This window comes from Galendromus occidentalis, unplaced genomic scaffold (genome assembly GCF_000255335.2).
Source record: "Galendromus occidentalis unplaced genomic scaffold, Mocc_1.1 scf7180000077198, whole genome shotgun sequence".
NCBI classification, from domain to species: Eukaryota; Metazoa; Arthropoda; class Arachnida; order Mesostigmata; family Phytoseiidae; genus Galendromus; species Galendromus occidentalis.
In genome coordinates, this window is record NW_003805186.1 from 44,572 (window position 1) to 68,279 (window position 23,708).

The 23,708-nt window shown below is 49.7% G+C and overlaps 4 protein-coding genes across 4 annotated transcripts; 3 read left to right on the top strand and 1 right to left on the bottom strand.

Moving 5' to 3' along the window:
• The first annotated feature begins 6,209 nt into the window (after positions 1-6,209).
• Positions 6,210-7,657, top strand: LOC100905574 (3-oxoacyl-[acyl-carrier-protein] reductase FabG). Its single transcript, XM_003741791.1, has 4 exons — positions 6,210-6,372; positions 6,507-6,752; positions 6,943-7,236; positions 7,353-7,657. Exons 1-4 carry the CDS (start codon positions 6,324-6,326, stop codon positions 7,553-7,555), a joined length of 792 nt encoding a protein of 263 aa, XP_003741839.1. The 5' UTR covers positions 6,210-6,323; the 3' UTR covers positions 7,556-7,657.
• A 119-nt stretch (positions 7,658-7,776) lies between these two features.
• On the bottom strand, positions 7,777-9,711 carry LOC100905720 (TATA-box binding protein associated factor 7). The gene is made up of 7 exons (XM_003741792.1): positions 9,373-9,711; positions 9,166-9,296; positions 8,876-9,069; positions 8,655-8,766; positions 8,376-8,564; positions 8,048-8,259; positions 7,777-7,926 (listed from the first exon to the last, which is right to left on the bottom strand). The coding sequence occupies exons 1-7, from the start codon at positions 9,540-9,542 to the stop codon at positions 7,777-7,779; spliced, it is 1,158 nt and encodes a 385-aa protein (XP_003741840.1). The 5' UTR covers positions 9,543-9,711.
• A 55-nt stretch (positions 9,712-9,766) lies between these two features.
• Gem2 (Gemin 2) lies at positions 9,767-11,374 on the top strand. The gene is made up of 5 exons (XM_003741799.2): positions 9,767-9,841; positions 10,079-10,331; positions 10,473-10,618; positions 10,725-11,034; positions 11,106-11,374. Exons 2-5 carry the CDS (start codon positions 10,298-10,300, stop codon positions 11,348-11,350), a joined length of 735 nt encoding a protein of 244 aa, XP_003741847.1. The 5' UTR covers positions 9,767-9,841; positions 10,079-10,297; the 3' UTR covers positions 11,351-11,374.
• Positions 11,375-12,462: 1,088 nt separating this feature from the next.
• PolZ1 (DNA polymerase zeta catalytic subunit) lies at positions 12,463-17,340 on the top strand. Its single transcript, XM_029111032.1, is given in 5 exon segments — positions 12,463-12,488; positions 12,573-12,681; positions 12,779-13,002; positions 13,114-14,184; positions 14,455-17,340. Coding segments are annotated over 5 exon segments (4,248 nt in total). The 3' UTR covers positions 17,273-17,340.
• Positions 17,341-23,708: the final 6,368 nt, after the last annotated feature.

The following is a 23,708-nucleotide window of genomic DNA, read 5'->3' on the forward strand; positions in this document are numbered from 1 at the left end:
TCAAGTCAAGACAGCTCCATCAGCATGCAGATATGTTCGGAAACCAAAGGCGAATCCCTTCTATACAAAAACCATCGGATGGCGCTCCGGCGAACGATTGCGATAATTACAACACGTGCCTCGGTGAGACTCAGATGCTTGTTTTTCACAGAAATCATCTCCACGCTCTTCTTTCCCATGCCTGCGACTCGCCAAGGAATGTGAGATGGCTGACCTTGACTCAGACTTTGTTGTCCGCTTCTAATCGAAGATATATGATATATCATCGTCACCTTCCGAAGGAAACAAAGGTTTTAAACTTGACAAACTCTAGCCTAGGGCTCTTGTCTCATCACATAAGCCTGACTGCCTTGAGATTCAAGCCTCCGTTCAATTTCATGCCACAGACTCGATCCGATTTCGGGGCCTCTGGAATTTCAATCTCTATGTGCTTCGCTCTCACAAAGTCCCCTTCCACGTATTCAGCATGCCTTGCGGAGTGTCCTGGAACGGGGGAGCTGAGGTCATCACTTTCTCTGGTGAACCTATGAGTTCGAGTCGTCGCATTTGAGAAATTCCGCCAGCCACCCACAGAAGAACCCGTAGAGTCGTGCTTCCGAATCCCATTTGAAAGACCCAGAAACTAGATGTAGAAAGTTAAGCGTGTTTTCGACGCAAAGCAGAAGTCTATCACCATCTTTTGCATTCTGACAAAGGTCGGTTGAATGTCGAAAACAAGGGTCAGATGGCTCGGAGCGGTAGAAGCACGTTCTCGGGTTCCCCCAGAACAGCTTATTCCCTGAAGTATTGGCGAAAATTATTCGGTATTTATCTTTCTAGATCTCGAAGCTCGTGACTGTGAATCTTCTAGCTTTCACAAAACGCTTGTCGAGACTCATTCATCAATCTCATGGAAGGCCGATCAATACGGCTCACGACTTCGGACGGTCGTTGATGAAAATTGAGTCAGGGCATTTCTTCTATTTCGCGTGATGATCAGTGGTATGGCCACGTACCAATACAGCTGCGGTGGCTTCGAGGGATGCAGGCGCGAATCGAAGAAAGAACGCAACAGTGAACCGCTAGGATTGCGTAATAATGAAACTGAATATCTAGACTAGGATAAGGAGTTCATCTGCCTACGTCACCTCCAAAATCTCTAATCCTCCGACCTATCACGGATCGAATATCAATAATTATCCGCACGACTTGTCGTGGACCACGGGGAGTCTTCAAACGTTTCTCGTGCTCACAGAGGTGTTGCTTTATCATCACTTGATACGTCAGACTTCGTCGGGGTCGGATGGTTAAGACCGTCTATCGGGACGAGTAGATTCAGGACAGAACGAGCTGACGATAAACAAGAGGACTCCCGGGAATATACAGGTAGTCTTTCCTGCTCTCATCGATGTCGTCGGAGTTCGGGGTCTCAGTCGGTTGCGTATTGAGGCTACTGAAGCGAAAACTCGGAAGAACGTCACGAACTTTTCCCGGAAAGAGGAACGACCGGATGTCGCAGGCGGACTTTCCCTGCCTATCGCACTCAGACGCAGTAGCTGATATCGACCAGAAAATTTCATCTCGGCGGCTTCTGCAATCATTCATGTTTACCATCAACGCATTCAAGCTCGAATCACTCGGTGAGATTGGAGCAACGGATAATTCAGTGGTCCCATCTGAGGCAATCGTCCTCTCTCGTCCTCTCGCAACCCTATTCTGAATTCCAGGGGGCACTCGCAATCCGTCGATCCCGGATTGAATGTCTCACAATTGGGGGTCCTGGTCGGAGCTCAAAATGGTGCCGTGAGCGACGAAGTAGACATTTATTAGGTTCCGTGATCCCCCGAAGTTCCCTCTGCGACTCTCCAATTCAAGAATTGGCATTGCTGCCATGGTGCGTGCTAGTACAGAGCGGTGTGGGGGTTAATCAATCGAAGGAGCACCTTGCTGGAAATCCGAATCGCGCCGGTCTTGTGGCAATGACGGTTTCGGATGCACGGCGGCCGTTCGAAGCGCTACATCGGCGCTCTATCGTCCGTTTTGAGAACCTCTCCGACTTGGCGAGATAAATTTGCCGGTGAATCCTCGTTCGTATACTTGTTGCGTCGATCTGTCTCCTCGGATGGACACGGAATGGATCTCCGTTTGGGGTCGATTCTTCGATTTTTCGTTGATTCGCCGCGATCTCAAAACCTGGTCGGTCCCACGATTGAGCCCATCCATCCTAATTTCGATTAGAGGAATCGTTTGAGAGTATCGAGAAGATCGCAGGTTTCGAGAAGGGTGCGGCACACCGAACTTGGTATATGTGTGTGACAAAGAGTCTCACATCGGTTATAATTGGATACGCACACTTCACGGTGCTAACTGCGGGGACGCATCTGATTTCTCAGTCGCCACCATGAGATGGGCCGAGTCACGAGCCGGAAGAATCGAGAGTTGTTGAAAAATACCTCCAAGATCAGAAATATCCAACTGAGCCCTCTCTCGAGAAACTCGTCGATAGCCTAGACCCGAAGTCAAAGAGCAGAACTCGCGGAGCCCAATAATCATATTTCCGCAGTTCCCTCCCATCATCGATTTGGTCAAGCATCGCGTACTTCCTGGGGAAAACATGCGCTGTCTGGAATGAGCCTAGCTCGTAAAAGTTCCTGCCCAGGCGCATGCCGCACATCCCGCCTCTGCCTTTGGAAGTCTTGGCTTTCTCGAGGGCGAATCTTGAGAATGGCGGCCTCCGGAGATCGCGGACTCGAAGATACTCGGAGAAACGCAGTGCGGTTTCAGGGGACAGACGTGGAGAAGATACTATATTCATCCTGACGTCGGCGATCGAGTTCGCTCGACAACAAAGGAAAGGAATGCTGGCATGCTTCCTGGACTGTTCGAAAGCGTACGATCGAATATCCCGCACGAAGCTATGGGAAAAACTGGAAGACCTGTGTATGAACACCAGTTGGATCAAGGTGATAAAGGCGATCTACTCCAATAATACCTCGATGAGTCTACGGACGAACGTGGGTCTCAGACAAGGATGCCCGATGTCACCGATACTATTTGCGCTATACGTAGCGGACCTGGAGACGGAGCTGATGCAATCAGGTTGTGGATTCGAGCTGTCAATGATTATGAATGATACAGGAATCGCGAACCCAAAGATACCAGGACTTCTCTACGCAGATGACCTGGTTTTGATTGCACACACCTACAAGGAAATGGAGAAACTCCTCCGCATTACCACGAAGGTGGGTGCGGAGAGAGATCTCATGTTCAACCCAAGCAAGAGTGCAATGATGATATTCAACGCAGAGAGGCTTGGTGAAGTAGCCCACTGTGAGATTCAGGGGCAAGACATCGAATTTCGAGATACAGTCGGACCCGCTCAAAAGAGATACGCATATAAGAGACTTACGCTGATAAGCGACAGATTCTATTCCCCAGTTTCCGAGCCCATTAAAAAATTCGCGTATAGGAGACTTGAAAACTCGCTTATAAGAGAAACTCGCTCATAAGAGACTCGTCAGGATTCCCCTTCTCATAGGATTCCATGTTGAAGGATTCGCTTTTAAGAGACAGGTCGGAGCACTTTCACTACGAAACGATTTTTTCCCGATTGCGACTGCTTTTTAGGCCTTCTAGACGCGCCTTAGGCTAACGTACGCGGGCCCGTGAAGAAAGGTTCATCATTTCCAACTTCCAGCCATTTCATCCGCGATTGGGTGTTTCCGCGCATAAGAGAAACTCGCTTATAAGAGACTTTTCACGGTTCTCCAAGGTCTCTCTTATAAGCGGGTCCGACTGTAGCTATAAATATCTGGGAATTACCCTCTGTGATCAACCGAACTACCTACTCCAACAGGAACTGAACTGGAAGAGGGAGGCAAGGAAGGCTAAAAACAATTGCACGCCCAATGTTTATGGACCTTTAACAGATTCGAAATCACACGAATACAATGGAAGGCAACGGGAGTACCGAGACTCACATACGCGAATGCGGTATGAGCGTCTCGGGCCTCAAACCAAATGACGGCTGAATTCGAAAGAATTCAGACTGCAGTTGGAAAATGGGCACTGGGAATAAACGAATATTAAGTTGCGAACGAGTTCGTACAAGGCGAACTCGGGTGGTCAACCTTCGAATCGAGAGAAGCGCAGAGCAAAATCCGATATTTCGCGAGAATAAGCGCGATGGAGTCCGACCGATGCCCACGCATGAAACTGTCCATGATGGCCACAACGAAGATAACGACAGCAGTGCTCAGAAGAATGCGCCACCTCAGCGATAAATACTCATGCGGAAACATACCGATAGTATACACAGAGGACCTCAGACCGAGAATGAATCTTTTCAATAATACGGTGAAGAAACATATTAGAGAAAAGATGGAAGAGCTGTGGAGAGAGGGAATAAACTCTGAACCCAGCCTGGAATTGTACAGCATATGGGAGGATACAGCCACCCTTACATATATGGACTATATAGAAATAGTCGAGGGAGCGCTCTGTTAGCCCTAGCAAGAGCAGGGATGCTACCGACGAGGTCGCATAGAGCGAAGCACCAACGGATCGAGCCGCACTCTTTGAAAAGTGGCTTAGACGAAGAAACCATTCCTCACATTATGACGGAATGCACTCCTCACCACTTCGATATTGACGAACAGGCTAGAAGATTGGGCTTCACTGAACAAAGTGACGAAAATCTCATGAGGAAAACGAGAAGACTGCTGGAAGAATGGGAAAGAGAAACCCGAAGGATCTGCTGAGAAATCCCCTGAAACAGGGTCTCATGCCTATATGTATTCGTTCTGTTTACGCTACTGCTGACACCCCATCTGGAATTCGACTATACGATGGACTTCGAATATTGAGGTCACAGGCGGAAGTTTTTATCGCGACCGAAAGAGTCGAGGAGATGAAGGTGCTGAGGAGTCGGAGTCTGCTCGCGTGACCCGTTCGAGCGTCGACCGCTCGAGGAAGAGTAGAGCTTTTCCTGCAAATGACTCCTCACGACTGGCGCGGATCATTCTTCGACATCGGTGCTCAGAGAATCCTCGCCACTGGTATCGAGAGTCTCGGAATGAGCCTCCAACCATGAAAAGTTGGCATCTATTCTCCCAACAAAAGTGTATTATGATACGCGAATAAAAGGTCTGGGGTAATAATGGGCATGCTTCGGGGTGTAATCTCCCACTTTACATTGAAGCTGATTCTTCCAAGAGCGATATTCGAGTTGTGGAGTTCGGCGTAGCGGAACCAAGCCCTCTGCTGCCAAATATTTCAAAGGTGACTCGGTGCTACTGAAGTTCCCAGAACATTTTCCCTCCATGCCCCCATGCTGTCCGGAGCTCCTCATGCTTGGATATGAATGGAGCACGTTGATGCTAGCGACCTCCACGGAGGCCTCATGGATGCATAGGCTCCCGTCTCCAAACCTTGAACAGCCTAATGGGACAGTATTTCTATCGAATGCATGCATGTCAGAGCATCTAGGGCAGGGGTGTCGAATCCGTGGACAGACGAGTTTCCCTCGATCCCCGCAGGATGGAAAAGCATTCTTCCATGAACGATAGGCATACATTCTCTTTTTACACGAAAGTAAATTCTCAATGTGGCCCGTGGGCACCTGCGGCGCTCGAATGTGGCCCGCCAAAAATTTGAGTCCGACACTCCTGATATAGCGAGACTTCCCGCAGACTTTTTCAACAAACCGGGGGCGCGGAGCTGAGATTTCCGACTCACAGGCGGTCGAAGGAACATCTAATTATACGAATGACCGGATCCGCGAATCAGCGCTTCCTCGACAGGGGAGGTCCAGAGCGGAGGATCCCCAGGGGTGAGCTAGATACTCAGCCTCTGTGCTCGAGCAGAGACAGGGATCTGCGTAGGGAAAACGGTGAGAGGCGCTTCCGAAAGAGACCTCAATTTCCGAATTTGCCGCGGGGATCCGTCCAGCCAGCCTAGCCACCAGGCGCAAAGAGCTTCAGCGGCTCTGACTCGTCATATTCGCCAGACACTCGCTAAAAAATGAGCGGGAACGCATCAATCCTGGAGGCTCGCATAAGCCTGTTGTCGAGCATTTGATGGGGACTGCTTTGAAACTTGAAGTTCGCTCTCCGACGAGCACCAACAGATCAGCTGTTCGCGCACATAAACAAGAGAGATCGGCCGACCGGTTGTTCCCTCTCCGTTGAGAGCCAAGCAGTACTGTCACCTGTCTGGTTCGCCGGATGGTCAGCCATCAAGGAGGGTATCCAATCGTAGAATTCCACCGCCTGTTTCCAAACAGCGACGCTGATCTCAAAGAGTGACATTGAGAGCAAGTGACTTGCACCGGCAGGTTCCCTCCTATGTCAAACATGGCTATGAGATTTTCGGGGAAAGTCGTTTTGATCACCGGTACGTCAACTTTAGTGGCCTGAGCGTTCTATTCCTGCGATCGTGGGGGTGTCGTTTGATATTCAATTATGATGCTCCAAAATCCAAACCGTACCGAAGTTACTAGCGCTGAAATTAGTTCATCATTCGCTCAGGCGCCTCGTCTGGTATCGGATTCGGAGCCGCACTACGCTTCGCTCGGGAGGGAGCTAGGCTAGCTGTGACTGGACGCAATAAGGACGCCCTACAGAAGCTAGTTTCGGAATGTGAGAAGAACGGCTCGAACAAAGATTCGGTCCTACCAATCGTGGGAGATATCGGCGACGATAAATTCCGCGAAAACCTGATTGCTAGCACCGTCAATAAGTTTGAGCGAATCGACGTGCTCGTCAATAATGCAGGTAAGTGAGAGCAATGATTCTTGACGGATATTTCCGCGGAAAACCTCCCCCATGGACCGCGGATTCGGGGGCTCTACGCAGCGCCTCGCACTTTCCCTGCTCGCATGTGATCGGGGGGTTCCGCGGCTCATGGTTCGAGTTGGAACAGAGTTTTCTTTGGTATTGTCTCAACGAAGCGTGCTCGAATAAGGTGTCATCTCTATGGGGAGCTGTGAAGCGATGTCGATGAATGCCTATGATCACATGTTCAACATCAACGTGAGAGCTCCCTACCACCTCACAAAGCTCGCCATCCCTCACTTGAGGAAGACCAAGGGCAATATTGTGAACGTCTCGTCGGTCAACGGGATTCGATCTTTCTCTGGAGTCTGTGCCTACAACATGACAAAATCCGCCCTCGATCAATTGACGAAAACCGTTGCTCTCGAGGTCGCTGCCGACGGGATCCGAGTCAATTCTGTCAATCCGGGAGTCATCATAACCGGTGAGCGAGCGTGGGTTTTTCCCCCTGTGTGAATTCGTGAATAACTCAACGATAGTCCCGCATGGGATTTGATGATCTCCCATGAGTTCACGATGAATTATCACCACCTTTCGCAGAGCTGCAGCGGCGCGGAGGATTGGATGAAGAGCAATACGCAATGTTCTTAGAGAACTCCAAACGCACTCATCCCTTGGGAAGGCCTGGAAACGTGGAAGAAGTTGCTTCTTGCATCGCGTTCTTGGCCTCCGATGAGGCATCTTTCTGCACCGGCAATCTACACAGCGTCGACGGGGGACGAGGCGTGCTCGGGGTTCGCTAGACGGACGTCGAATGATCCAAAAGCCCGCCTTCCGATGGGGTCGGCACAGGGGCTGCCGGGCTGTGACTACCTATATTTCCCAAAGAATAAAGTCTTATGAAGCTCAGACAATTATTGCCTTCAAAGCTGAACGACTCCTCTGGTCTCCGTGGTGTGTATCATACAGAGCTTGTTCCGTAAATGGGATGCGTGACCAAGACATACATATATACAGAGTCATATCACTGGTGTAGAAGTTGAACGATATTATCGTACTCTCGTTGCTTCTCAGCCTGTTCGAGCTTGATATTCTGTAAGAGTGACTGGAATCTCTGCCGCAGAGCCATGTTCTCGATATTGGCGATCTCAGACTCCTGCTGACGGCGTTGTTCCTGCGGAGAGATATGAAATTTGAGCATCGCATCAGACCCACGGAATGATCCAGCTCGACGTAGGCTCTCTAATGCAGGGACTCTACTCAAGCGATGATTTCAACACGTTGGGTCCTCTCACCGTCAGTCGGATCATGTCCCGATCCAGTTCTGCGAGTCTCTCATGATAGGCAGTATTCTGTGACACCTCGTCGTCCTTGGGGAAGTCGCTTTCGAGAGCGCGAGCAGCTTCAGCTTCTTCCTCGTATCCCTGCTGCAAACTCGAAGGTCCCGGCGCAGACATGTTGCTTTCCTCGCCCATGTTCTCATTGAGCATATCCGAGAATTCAGAGGCTGGGAAGGAAGGAAATCGATGATATTTTTCGATGAAGACAAGTTTCACTTTCGATATGAGTTCCTACTCCATTGAATTCCTCGAGATGAGTTTGTGCTAATTTTGAAAACGATACCTTGAGAGAATTGTGTGACGAGGTCCTTCGCATCGCTGCTCTTCGTCTTTTTCAGGGGACTCCTCGAATCATCGGTGGAGTCGACATTGACATTCAGCTGCTCTCCCTCCTCGTCAGAAGACGACAGGGGTTCTCCAAAGAGATCGTGCTCACCGACGTCCATGGTCTGATCGCCTAGGCCGCTCGGACCTAGAATACAATCGAGAACGGGACGTCAAATTCGACGCTTCCCCACGGGGGTTTGAAGGAATCACTGGGGCTTCGAAATCACACACTTACCCTGGTGATCAGGTCCTGGATGATTGGTCACCTCAATTGCTCCTTTGCCATCAGCTTTCATTTCATCTTCAGCACGTATGACTTCATACCGCACGCTTTCAGCTTCATTGTCCTGTCACGGCGAAAAACGGAATGAGTATTCATTCACACACCGAGCCTGAAAGCCTGGTGGCGATATCGCGTGATATGTAGCTCTCCCAGCCTCCCAGCCGGGAGCTCACCTCTCTGAACAGGCGCTTGACTTCCTTCTCGATTTCCGGGAAATCGATGATTTTTTTTTGTAGCGTCTTACGGAAACGTCTCTTGCGGACATTCTTCAACGGAGGGGTGATCCCATGAGGATAGAGATATTTCTTGGTCAGAGCGTCCTTCCTCTTACGCAAAGGAGCTTCGTCTTCTGACTTCGGTTCTTGTCCTGAAAGGAATAATGGTTCATTGATTCGATGAATCTTCGATCGCAAACTTGAGAAATCGATGTACATCGTAGGTGGGATCGACTGCACTATCATACCGGGCTCATAACAAATCATTATCTGGGAGATATCCGCAGTTTTGTAGAAAGTCTTCCTATCCAGAGTTTTGTGCGACTCGATCACGCATGGTAAGTCGTAGACCCGGGCGGGGAGAAGCCATGAATCGAACCTGTGACAGAATCAATAATAATTGTCGTCGCTTTCAGGCTCTCGGAGGCTCGCTTACCGAAACGAAGAGAACTTACCTTACGCTCCCAACACGATTATCACTCTCGAGTTTTATGGCGAGTCGGTCTTTCAGGTTGCTATTCCCCTGACGAACCGCTTCGCGGAGGTCTCCGGCTACTTCAGGCGGAACACGAAGCACGAATTGAGATTCGAGCTCGAACATCGCTTCCGGGCGATTTTTCGTCATGTCGGAGCTGGCGAAATCTTCGTGAAAACCGGAGCCGAGTTCTTCACTTCGAGCTCCGCGGTATCTATCTTGCCGCGTAAGTTTGCGCAGATGTGCTCCGAATCGGGGGAAAAGTACAGTAAACAATGTTCGGCAGCAGCTGATGGCAGGAGCGGAATTCACGAGACGGGTCCTCCTCACGCCTGGCGGCAGACGATGGGTGTGTAAACACCGCGGGCTTCATGGATAGAGAGCAGACGACGCGTCGGGGGTGGGCGCGCGATTCAGAACGTCGAGACACTGCCTTGGACTTTGAGACGGTACTGTAGTTTCAGATTTCATCATCTTCCATTGAAGTCTTTTTAGGGGAAGGACCTTCGTATGAGGAAGCTTCCAGACTCCAGGGAGCTCTCGATCATGAGGTCGGATCTCGGCCCGCATCGATGACGGTGAAACGTAACGGCATTGGGCCAATATTGGGGGCTCTCCCGTCTGCCCAAGTGTCCGCCCAACCTGTGGTGCCGACAACATTCGACGGAGAAGGGTCGCCCTTCCAGATTCCGAGGTACACCCAAGTCGAATCGACTCTGTTGGAAGCCTCCAGTGGTCAGACATACGGGACCGAGCGTTTCCGTTGACCCAGACAAGCCCGGATCCGTCATCACGTTTCGAGAAGCCCCTCGCGCGTTTCCGAAGGCCCGGTGTCACGACATGTTCAAAAGGTGACGAGAGCGACAGGAGGAACGTCGCTGCTCAACGAAACCTAGGACTACTTGATGAGGGAGATGAAAGTCCCAGGAGAAAACGACAGTTTGTACTTCCTGCAGTATCTTTAGCTTTCTGTTCCCGGAATGGTCTCCGTACTGGGGAAAAAATCAGGAGCCAGCGGATTGCAGTGAAAGTTCGGAGTGATGTAGTCCCGAATCATCACCCTGGCTCCCCGATTTCTAGTTGATTCGTCCGACTCGGAGGAAGAGATCAAACGACCAGCTATACCTTTCGAAGATGATGGAAAGCCTATCGATGAAACGCAAGCTCCACTGACAGGATCAGAGTACCTCAGGAGGGTCCATCGCGAAGCCAAATTATGTGCCAAGGTATGGAAGAGTCTGAAGTCAGGATTGACGGTCATTCATGTTAGCAGCGATGCTTCTCTCCGAGCATCGTGTCGTGGAGTCTCATATTTAATATTTCTGTTGCAAGGTTTGCGTGGCGCAGATCCCGGACTCGAAGCGACGTCCAGTCACGCGACATATCCCGGTAGATGAGAAAGCTCCTCCGCCAGACGGGTTCAATCCAGAAATGGAGTGGCAATTGGCTCGTCTTGCACATTTCTCCGACACTAGACAGCGATTCGCGATCGCGAGAGAATTCTCTAGAGCGAGTCCGGGAAGCAGCTCGAGCAAACTTGAAGCGAGACCTCACTGGTTCAACTATATCCACAAGGAAATGCGGCAACCCCTCGTTTCTTTCGTGACCAGCCTTTCCGGGAAACAAATTCTTAGCGTACTAGGTCAGTAGCTCGCCCCCACATGGAATCACCCGAAGCCCTTCGTGACACGAAATAACTCCGATTCTTCGCAGAGTACCACATTGACTGGATCCAGACAGAGTTCACCAAACAGCACGGACTGTGGATATTCTCGATGCTTGTCGCTCTGGAGAAGCCCCTGTCTCCGCATGCCTGTGATATTATCAGATCTCTGGCGAGATCAGCCTCGAAAGTCAGAGCTCAACTGGACCCATCGAGGACGGAGGATATAATTTCATTGAATTTGATTGTTTGTTTGATATCGCGGTATTTTTCTCAAATGGATCTCTGTGACTGAGGGAACAAAGTTGGAAGCTTCTCATTTAACGAGCTCGACCTTTTTTGACTACGACTTTCTGTTATGGACCGACGCTCTGCGGACTCTACCGAGGAAATTGCCGTCGACTGCCGTCTCAACTCGGAGCCTTCCCGGAGGCTTTCGAACGGGAAGACATAACGAGCGGGATCGATTCTCATATTTCAGCTGTTCTACAGCCAATGGATCGTGAATGTACGTGCTGTCTTGATGAATTTTCCGTTGATTCAGAGGGAAGGGAACGGAAACTCAGTGAATTTGGGAGGGATTCGTGCGGGGATCTTCATCGCATGGGAATGAAGACCCTCCCGGAGCCGTTCCGGGATTCACCTGCCTCAACTATCCCTCCCCTCAATTAGAATCGTCCACCAGACGTATCAGTAAGCATGACGATGTATTAGGGCATTCGTCATGCATGCTATCAGAAACTGCTCGTCCATTCCTCCTATCCTCAAAAATCTGATATCTATGTGATATTTGGAGACTGTTCCCTCATGAGGATATTTGCGAAAGTCTCTTGATTTTTTCCCTTGACTGGACGCCGCGAGAGAGAAGCGAGAAGAATGGATTAGGCGATCGATGTCGCGAAGGAAGAAGAGAGATCGACCACCCTGCATAGCATTCACTTCCCGGCACCCTTGCGGTCAGCCTCTTCGAGTTCCTCCCTCCTTCCCCTGGAGAGATCAATATGACAGGTGACAGGTGGAATCGGAACCTGAGGGGTTGCCCCTCCTACTGGGATTGGGAAGCTGAGGTCGTCGATTGATGAAGCTTCGTATTTTTGCAAATCCACGCGTGGAGCTACCTATTGTTCTGGACATCGCTCTTTTCGGAACGCCCTCCCGCGAAATTAGTCGGTCAGCTGCTGGAGACGAGACCCCGAAGATATTGCATAGACATACACCGGAACCCTAATGTTGTGGAGGGCGCCATGTTTGTTGTGTCTGCAGACACATGCCTGTCCGCGCGCGTTCTATTCGCCGTTGAGGCGGTGCAAGAAGATGAGAGCTCTTAGGAGAAATCCGTGGGGAACTCCCTTCGTGATGTTGCCTCTGTCCCCCACCCATAATTCTTGAAGGTTGACGCCTGCCCGAATGGAATCCTCCCAGGGCTCGGAGAGGTGAGTTTCTGAGCAGGGGAACATTTATGTACATACGGCTCAAGCGAAGGGTCTCTCCTAATACGTTTCCATTTGGTGGAAAAGTGAGACGGCCTTGTCGTGTACGATCCTGATAATCGACAGCTATCAGAGTGAACCATGTCCGAAGCTGGACACGACATTCTCCAGCGCGACGAAAACTCAACTGAAACAGGTGATCATTCGCTCTATCATCTGCTACGTTCGACTTTACAGCGAGTCGCGATGACATCCGCCGTATATCGCGGAAACTGAGGGGAATCGCCTTTCAGGTGCCGATACTTCGAGTTTTCGGGATAGAATCGAGCGGCAAGAAGTGCTGCATCCACATCCACCGCATCTACCCCTACCTGTGCGTGAAGTTCGAGTCGAGTCCTGATGAGCGCCGGAAGGCGGCCTTCGTCGAATCTCTCGAGAAGGCACTCAACGCGCATTCGAAAGTTGCCCGACATCGCATCGTCGAAGCAACTTTCTTCAAAGGAACCAACTTCTACGGGTGAGTTCCTCGATTGATCGATCTAAATGAGCTAAATCCTACCCATACTTTTGCATTTGTGAGCACCCTCTGATGGAAACGCCTTAGCCTTATCTCTCTACCCGTCGCCAGGTACTACGCGAATGAAGAAGTTTTTCTCAAAATCTCTTTCTCCGACCCACGAACACTGAAACGCGCTTCGGAAGTTCTGAACTCGAGTCAAGTTCTGGGATCCGCTATCCGAGTATTCGAAGCACACACACCCTTCCCTCTCCAGTTTATGATTGATCATCAACTCCAAGGCATGAATAGCCTGCGGATCGGGAAATTCATTCCGAGAACCTCCGACCAAGGACCCCCGAAGCAATCTTGTTGTCAAATGGAGGTCGATTGCTTTGTTGAGGACGTGCTGAATCAGTATGAGGAACAAGACATGAACCCTGGCCTGAGGGCGATCTGGCAAGACCCGCGACTCCAGGACGTCGCTCACGCGGACACCACTGTGATCGAGAGGGACCTGGTCCCCAGTGAGAGAGAGCTCTCTTACCGGGCCCTTCTGATGAAGTATCTCGGAGTAGAGGACGTTCTCTCGCAACGCAGCGTCCCCGCTGAATCGGATGAGGATTCGGAGCGAAGCGAGCTGCAGGACACTTTACTCGAGGCAGCCGAGGGGCTCCTCTTCGGCGAAGCTGACTCAATTCTTTTCTCGGGACCATCCGGTGAAGAGGTCGACGACATCGAATCGTTGGAGATGTCTCAAGTCATTTCCGAAGATATTCTGAACGAACAGTCCAAGGCATCTCCGGCGTCTACATTATTCACCGACAGCGAGAGCATTAGCACCCAGCTGATGAATACTCAGACTCTCCTAGAAGAGCTCGAGGACTTGCGGACGGAGGCATCGCGGGCGGGGTTCGATGAGACTGTTGCGAAGAAAGCCCGTCTGAAAGATCAAGATTCGGACAGCAGTGACATGTTCTCCGACGATGACGACACATTGGTGGAAGTGAAAGATAGTGACGACGGGGAGGAGAAGCCCGACCTCAAACCCTCGTTGAAGGAGGAGAGCCTCGTAAGTGAAACTCGATTCGTTCAGTTCGATAAATCCCGATCAGCAGAGGGAATGAACATTATTGAGTCTCGTGGTGTTCCGAATGGGTGTTCGGGCTGATAGGCTGTAATCTCCCGAACATCGTTCCAGATGTCTCAAGCAAAAGCCCCGGTCTACCTGGAATCGAATGGAATGCAGAACGGTTCCCCGCCGAATGAAAAGTCGCACATCAAGGTTCGTCAGCCCCATTTTGAGTCGGCAATCAGGGCGATTCTTCTGTTCCAAACATGATTGTTCGACCGGCTCATGCGGGAAAACCATTCCTCTCGACTTTCTCCTGAACGAATGTCTCCTCTCCAGATTGGCCTCGATGGGGCGTGTATCAAAGAAGAAGCGGAGTCCACCCGAGACTTCGCCGGTAGTTCCAACACGGAACCGAAAATCGAAATCATCAATATCGATAGCTCTCCATCAGAGGCCGAACCCGCCCAAAAATGGGACGTCGTGGATGACCTCCCGCAGCGAGCGATGTCCGATGAAACAAGGCAAGCTCTGAGCTGGCTCTGCAACAGGACTCGAACGAAGAAGCCAAATCAAGTGACATCGCAGGCAAACGAATCTGTGCAAAAAAACACTCAATCCTCCGCCAACGATACCCTCTCGCAGGATTTGCGTTTCGCCTATAGTTTCGGAGCTTCACCGGAAGTATGCGAACGTCACTGCGAGTTGTTGACCTCTCTATGCTGCGAGGTTCATTGTGCAACCAGAGAAAACTTGAAGCCCGATCCTTCGATAGATCCCCTCTTAGCTGTCGTTTTTGTCCTGCATCGAGACTATCCGGGCGAGGGCGAGAAGCTGCAGCTGAAGGTCGTTTATGATGGCTGCGTTGATCAGGTTCCTCTGAGGAGATCGTTGCTGTCCGAGATAGGCGGCATCGCTAGCGTAGAGCTGGTCAAATGCTCTGGAGAGCTGGAAATTATCAAGAGAATGTGTGAAATTATTGTCAAGTGGGATCCCGACGTGGTCCTGGGATACGAGACCGACACGCTGTCGTGGGGCTACCTGATCGATCGATGTCTGGCACTGGAATTAAACCCCAAGCTTTTGTTTTCGAGGGTGGCCATCGAGATGCCGATCGACGAACCCGGCGTCAGCCACACGGTCGAAATGCCACCGGGTGTCAGATTCGATCAGGATAAAGAGCGATATTTCGAATCATGGGAGTATCGACTGACCGGTCGCGTCCTTCTGAATGTTTGGCGAATGATGAGGAAGGAGATAGCTCTAACAAATTATAGTTTCGAGAACGTCTATTACCATATCCTTCATCGACGGGAGCACGTCGTCTCCTGGGGCCGCTTGAGAACGTGGTACGAAGACCCGCTCCAGATGAGCAAATGCATTTCGTATCTGGCTAAAAGATGTGCGGGATGCTTCCATTTGATCGAGAAACTGGAGCTGTATACGAAAACCTGCGAAATGGCTCGCATTTACGGCATTCAATTCTATGAAGTGCTCAGCCGGGGTTCGCAGTTCCGTGTGGAATCGATGATGCTCAGGTCCACACGAAAGAAAGGCTACGTCGCGTTTTCGCCCACCGTTCTCGACCGGAGCTTGCAGCGTTCGCCGGAGTGGATCCCGTTGGTCATGGAACCTTATTCTAATTTCTATACCGACCCTCTTGTTATTCTGGATTTCCAGTCGCTGTATCCGTCATTAATGATCGCCTATAACTACTGTTTTTCAACGTGTTTCGGTAAAGTACAAGATATCATCAAGGGCAGCGGCTCCATAAAATTTGGATGCGGCGACCTGGCCGTGGACGCCGAGGAATTGAAGCGACTCAAAGACGATATAATCATCTCGCCGTCGGGATCTGTTTTCGTCAAAAGCCATATTCGGAGAGGTATCCTCCCGCGACTCGTCGAAGAAATTATAAACACGCGATTCATGGTCAAAAAAGGCATGAAAAAATCAACAAGTAAATCCTTCAATCGGATTCTAGACGCTCGTCAGCTGAGTTTGAAGTTGATCGCCAACGTGACTTACGGTTATACGTCCGCCAGTTTCTCCGGCCGCATGCCTCTCGTCGAACTCGCGGACGCAATCGTCAGTAAGGGCAAGGAATCACTCGAAACCGCAGTGAAGTTGGTTAACACCACTGCGGAATGGGGTGCCGAAGTCGTGTACGGGGACACGGACAGCATGTTCATCCTCCTGCGCGGAAAGACGAAGAGCGAAGCTTTCAAAATAGGATACGACATCGCCGAAAAGGTGTCGGCAATGTTTCCCGACCCCATGAAGCTCAAGTTCGAGAAAGTATACTATCCGGGTGTTTTGGAAACAAAAAAAAGATATTTCGGATACATGTATGAGTCCGAGGACCAAGTCGAACCCGTTCTGGACGCTAAAGGCATCGAGCTCATTCGGAGAGATGGCTGCAAAGTCCAACAGGTGATCTTGGACAAAGCCATTCGAACGCTCTTCGACACTAAGGATTTCGGAGCGGTGAAGAAGGTCATACAGAAGAGCTTCGAGCAAATTTTCAAAGGTAAATTCGGCTTGCATCGCTTCATGTTTGCCAAAGAATACAACGGGGCTTCTTATTACCAACAGAACAGCTGTGTGCCGGTTCTGAAAATCGCGCGACAGTTGAAATCCGAAGATCCTCGAGCTGAACCGTTGGTGGGCGAACGAGTTCCTTACATTGTCACTCAGGGTTGGGACAAATCGCGCATCATAGATCTAGTCGCTCATCCGAAGAAACTACTGGAAGATTACAGACTGCGCCCGAATTACACGTATTATATCCTCAGAATAGTTTGCCCTGCCCTCGATCGGGCTCTCCTGAAAGTTCGCACGGCGGAATGGTATCACGAGTTACCTAAGGTCCTCAGAATTTCTCCCATGAAGGAAGGAGCGAGAAAAACCATGGTATACGAATATTTTGATGTGAACAGGTGCGCTGTCTGCGATAAGTCCGGTCAGTGTATCGATCGAGTATGCGACCTTTGTAGAGCCAAGCCGCAAGTTTCAGTGTTCATAAGCTTGGAGAAACTGCGCCGCCACGAAGATGATCTTAGAACGGTTCGAGATCTGTGTTCGCGATGTATGATGAATCGCGAGGAAGATGTCAACGAGTGCATTTCCATAAATTGTCCCGTTCTCTTCAGGAGAATAGCGCTCCGAGAAAAACACGACGCCGCACAAGAGTTGAGTATGATTCAGTACATGTTTTAACCCTCTAGATTATGTAACGTAAATTTTAGTCTTGAATAAAACATCGCGGGCTATTTGCCGTGCGACTGGAAGCTCCGTCTCTCTCTTCCCGTCGTGTGAGGCTCGACTCGAATCCGCATTGGGTCGGACCTGAACAATCGGTCTCCTTGCGGGGAAAACCGATAGACCTCGATCAGTCCCAGCTCCCTGAACGGGACCCGAGATCCGAATCATTTGTTGATTCACGCTCTTCCGAGCTTTGGCATCGCTTGTGAGGCTTCCGGCGACGCTTTCGCTTCGTCATGGCCATTACTCGTTGGATGAATTATGAAATTTTTGTGGATGGAGAATTGAATCTAATGACAACCATCAGAAGGGAGCCATTTTGTTGCGCCCACACAATGAGATCTTCAGACCCTCAACACCTGGCCAGCAGCTCCGAGCTGAATCGCGCGGTAGCCTTGAGAGAATTGATCCTTCGTCTCGAAGTTTTATGCGTTCCTATCTCAATTCATTGCGTAGCGCCGAACATCAAGAATGAATTCGTTTACTTTACGGTTATGCGAAGCGTTTCTGAAAACGTTGAGATCCGTACGATACCCTCGCGACCGACCGGACGCGGAGTGTTTGATGCTCGCGTGAAAGCGGGCGCCAGACACCGGGTTGTGTTAAATGCCCCGGTTACCTATTTACATACAACACACGTTGTCTCGGATCCATCCACTATATGTTCTCGATCTCACGTGTCTTCGCTGAGCTGTGACCTCACTCAACAGCGGCCCGGCTGGTGGCGAAAACCATCTTTTCTAGCTTCCCTCGAACAAATATGCAGTTCGTGCCGTAATTTCGAAGAAGTGCGAAGTGATTCCTCATTTTTGTAAGACTTCCAGTCGGGTCATCGGGCGAATTCGCGATCCGGCTCGGAGTTTCGGTCCATCCGTCTTGAGTGATCAACCTTCCCTTAGGGGATTGATCGCTGCGCTATCATTTGCCACTTCGTGATGCCCAATTAGTCGATTTATTGATTATTATTATTGACGATGATGTTTCCTCTTCGTCCGACTGAGACTCGGCCGAATTCTTTCTCTGGTTGTTCTCAGGGTCCGGGAAGGAAAACACAGATGGAACGGTAAAGAGCTTTTGCGTGGCGCAATTTACATTCATTTTGGTGATTTCGAACGATGCTGCTCGATTGAGATCGGGGGCCGGCAGCCTAGTTTGCTCTGAAGGGGAAATTCGGCGATTTTTGTCGGCCTGATCCTTGACCGCGGTCGTGATCCCATTAATCTGTAAAATTCATCCTCCCCGATCATCGTTACCCACAACCAGCATAGCACAAAAAGAGCTTTCGTGCCTAACACCGCCAGCACAACGAGAACGACGGTGTGTGTGTTTACCCTTTAGTCGCGGCATCCGATATTGGGAAGACGTCGGCTCGCTTGTCAAAATACAAGGATTCGCGGGACCGCAACGTATATCCGGTCGTGGTTACAAGCCACGATCTTCGGAATCACAGGAACACGCTTCAACTGAAACGAGCTCTCGGCTTCTGGTATCGCAAACATCATTCATGATATCGGCATTGGGTGGATGATCGTCATCAAATCGACCGTGATCTGTATCAGACCTGCTGATAAGAAACACCAGGAGACGACCTGAACGCTAACCGCCACTTCTCATGTGAAGGGGATAGCTGTCGTGATTTCATTGTAGCGACAGTCCTTACGAAATTTCTTAGTTCTGGGGCGAATGGGCTTGCAGTCGACAATCATGCTCACGAGGGCGGCCAACGTCCTATCGAAGCGAGGCCGATCCATCTGGATGTTTGGACTTCTGTCATAAGGCTGATTTCTTGTTCGGGCGAATTCCGTTCCTACGTACGTTGCCCTCAACAAAGCAGATCCCGATTATGGCTCTTCGCGACAACAGCGGATCGATCAAGGAGACGAAGAGATGAGGTTCTTTTGATCGTCTAAAAAGTTCTGCACGGAAGCATGCATGCACTCACTCGATCGGCTACAACATTGATTTCATCTTCTTTGCATGACATCCTCATCACCGCGACGGCTGAGGTAATGATCCGTATCGGTCTTCGGTACTTCTCGTGAGCCTGTCGCGCTTGGATGCGGATGGATTACTCATTCCGTAAGTGGAGGGAGACATGTAAAGATCATTAAATAGGAAATCGAGCTAGGCTATGAGTCAGGTGACTTGATTATTGCTGTATGGGCGCCGTATAAGTTTGATCACTTATTCGATTCCTTGACCTCATCGGAACGGATCTGGTTCGGGTGAGCTGGCACTATCGCTCGAATCGATTTGGAAGCCAGTGCTGTCGAAGCGTCAACTATCCATCCCGAAGGATGCGAATAGTTCGACGAGAAAACAGCTAATTAAACTAAATAATTCGCAGTGGTGATCAGGCCAACTTCGATGCTTGTGTTCGTATTTCTCCTACCGATATTCCGGGTCAATCCTCCGAAACAGCGGAACAATAACTTGTAATCAAGACATCCGGATTTAGCCAGGGTTGCGGCTGTTATGTACAATTTCGACGAGAATGTGTTCCACGATATGTGCGATAAGAAAGAGGGCCATTCCTTTTCCAATACATCCGATGCTCTCCTCGACAAAATTCCAATGCCGGTGAGAAGTTCCGCGGATTATTACTTCGCTTCGCGTCTTCGCGGTCGGGAATCTTCATGTGGCGCTCGAATAATTTTTGGAAGAACTAGTGGTGTTCGTTATTTCTGCTCGAGTCGCCGAAATGTGACCCGGCGCAGTTCCGATCGTTGAAGGAATGGACTCGCTATCTCAAATATGCACTGTCGATCCCTTACGTATTTTCCTTCAAGGTCGAGATGACCACCGCAACCCTGTGAGTCGTCATTCGTCATTGCTGATGACGAGCGACGGTCGGATGGCATCTGGGTTTTTGCAGCACTGACTGAGTCAAATGGCTCTAAGGCATCCAGGGGAGACGCATTGAAGGGAATGGTCGATGATCGCTCAAAAGATACCTCTATAATTTCGAATATAATTGGTCCTAGGAATAGTGAAAACCGAGCATAACAATTCCTTTTATTTGTCCTCCGGGATATTCTGTCGAGAGGACGCAGTGGTCATATGGGTTCAGTTTCGACTCAAGACTCTTGAGTGAATGGATTGCTCTAGTGGTGGTCACAACGGAGGAGTAATTCGGCAGACAAATCTAGTGCGCTTCCATTTGATAGTAGTGTCTTCGATTCTCTAGCGCGGGGTGTTCTTGTTTTGACTGTGAATCCGAAGGTCCACAGAACCGTGTGCTTTCCCTATGGCTCTTGATGGCCAGCGGAGAAAATCGCCGTGATGATCGGTATGCGGCCGTTAGCATCACATTCCTATTTGACTGCCAATTAATCTAGATATCGATCGGGCTCCCTGTCACTCACGCCTTCGCGTGAACCATCGTCCTTGTACTCACGCCGGCTAACGATGTGAACAGGCGTTAGCAATTTTCTTAGAACTGAATGCTCCTCGAAGTAGAGTCAGCCCGTGCGCAATCACATCGTTGTTCGTTCGTTGTGGGGGAATTTGAAACAATTCGTCCTCCTATGACTTGCCCCGTATCGACTAGCGGGACCGTGAATGGTTGACGAGTCGCGACGCCAGGGAAAGAAATTCCTCCATTTTTGTCATGCAAAACAATACTCTGCAATAGTATCAGTCATTGACTTCAGGTCCGCCGGTAGCCAGTGTCGGATTAGCGATCGAGGGGAGCTGAGCTGAAGACGGAAATCGAGGATCACCTGCGCTAAAAGTTTCTACCTCGAGATCGGACTGATCGCCGAAACAGATTTGATGGAGATCCTTGGTCAAGCCCGAGATCCGCTTCTTTTCTCTCCCTCGATGGGCTTTATGGGGATATATGTATAGTTTCGTAACTCCGGAATCAGATGCATTCGTAGTCGAACAGCCTGCAACGTCTCCCGTGAACACTCAATTATTCTGGAGAAATCATACAGTCTCTATGCCCATTATCACATGTAACGCAGAACCCGGGAGGAATATGTACACGGAAAATCATGTCGTTCCCTGATCCGACCCGGCGCATTCCGAGTCTATCTTGATATATGTTGCATGGGTGATATAAAATTCGGGGAAGACGATTGTCGATGCTATATGATCGATCGTTTGATTTCGATGCTTCATGGCAATTTCACTTTTCGCGGATGTGACGCAATTGCCAAACTAGTGGAGCATGTCAAAATTCACACTGGACACCGAAATAGTGGATGTTTCACTTTCTTCTACATAACGCAAGAGATGGACGGAAAAACTCGGGACTGTGACGTTCGGTTTTATAGTGGAAACAAAAAGAAATACCCTTCATAATGAACCCTAACAATCGTTGTTGATACGGTTTCCAAGGAGTTTCGTTAGAAATCTTTGTGTATTCACTTGCATTGAAAATCTGAATAGTTTCAGATGAATGAAGGGTATGATCATCGATGGCAGAGGAATCAGCACCGAAAATCTAGGCGTAACGGAAATGCGGATCGAGATCGTTTGCAAGGCGTGTGCTTCCGGGCCAAGTACTTCTGTCGGAACTCAAAGTTCGATTTTCGAGAATCAGTGTCCCTTTCTCAATCCTCTGTTCTTATTAGTTGGACAGGGGGAAAAAACCGAGCTTTCATGGGCTTTGATTCAGACAGCTGTATAGTGAGCATGCGAGGGAGATCGCAAAGAGGATAGGGATGATTCTGGGAAGCTTCTCCTCAAAATTTCCGGTTTGTTCAGCACCAGCTGGGTTCCTCTGAGTGAGCAATTCCTGGCGTGGGGACAAACCCCAGGTGAGAAATTTTGAAGTTCCACCCCATAAACATTTTTTATTAGGGTGACATCACTTTATTGTGGTGTCCTTAGCGCATTGTTTACAGTGACAACCAAATTGCATGCGGGACGTATGTTTCGCATGGGACAGAGTCGCTCACTTAAAAAGCATTATTCATTCTGAGTCGCGGGCTCGATTGCCGTAATCAGGGTGCTATCGCAAGACCCACGACAAAAAGACAAAATACGAACTCCTACGAGAGAAAAGACCTATAATAGAGAATTCTGTCAATTATTTCTGGAGTCTCTCGGCAGGGAATCCTTGCCTATCTAGACTTACAGCCCGAAGTACCAACTCAAGCATAGGTTCCGACGAGAGCTAGAACGATAATTCACCCGGCGGCATTGATTCCGATCGTTGAGTTCCGAGCTCGGCGCTGCAGGCATCATTAATCCTCAGAATATTGAATTCCATTGGAGAAAACGAGACGTTTCATTGGATAGTCGTCGGTATATCTATCACTACGAACTCCCATTCTTAAAAGATGATTATGACCGTTCCTCGAGACGATTTGTCACAGTGGAAGGGGGTCCCTTGTTAAACCGTAGCCGCCGCGCCTGCGATCGCCGCGCCGATCAGATGCCGGCTACTCGTTGCGCTGTTGCATCCGATTCGCTTTCGGCAAATAAAGCAAAGCGTATGCGACCTTTTATCAGCAGTATGATCACCAGCTCCGTTTGACCCAATGTGCATCGAGTCGCTCGTAGACTTGCTCACGATTCGTCCGTCGTTCGGCTTAGATCCATCTCTTTGACAACGAAGATGATGACGGACAACAATGAGCAACAATACCGATACATTGACATCAGCAACAACCCTGGATGGAAAAATAGCAGAGGGTACCGGATACTGGTTCCAATAATCACATGAGTAAATAAGACTGACATCGGATCCAAGCAGCGGGTCTGACAGAAAGAACACTGTAATCTTTCACCATGATTCAAGAGGGTATTGCACATAGGGGTTCTTGTGATCTAGACCAAAACTCAACGTGCTCACAAAATCCATGGAGTTCAAGTGAATTCCGCTACGGATCGGAAACACATCGATGTCATGGAACGTGGAACATCCTTCGTTTCGCGGATCAGACGCTCATATATGGAGGGGGGAGCAATCGGACAAGCTTGGGAAACTTTGAAGAGTCGCCGGAACCCTGGGACCCGCTTTTCACATGCATGATTGTGCTCGGATCTCCATGGCAACAAACGAGGTACGATCTTGCCTCCAACAATGACTTGAATGATATTAAAATTGGTGATGCAACATGAATGAATCATGACTCAGTGGGTAATTCGAGGAGCAGCGTCTTCATGGAGCGACAAACAGCCGAGGTCGCTGTCTCACGAAGACGAATGGGAATCGTTCGTCGAATAGAGACAAATAAAACCAAACACTTATAGGACAGATGAGCGCGGGACTTCGGACGGTTTGGAAGTTGGAATTAGATGCGGTCCGGGACTTGTTGTCGAAAGGATATGTTTTTTTTCCGAAATTTTTCTCAGATCCTTTCGGAAAAAATGATTCGTCTGTGGGGAGTCGGTGCTGGAAGATACGTATCGAATTCAAGATTAGAAGATGGTGTAG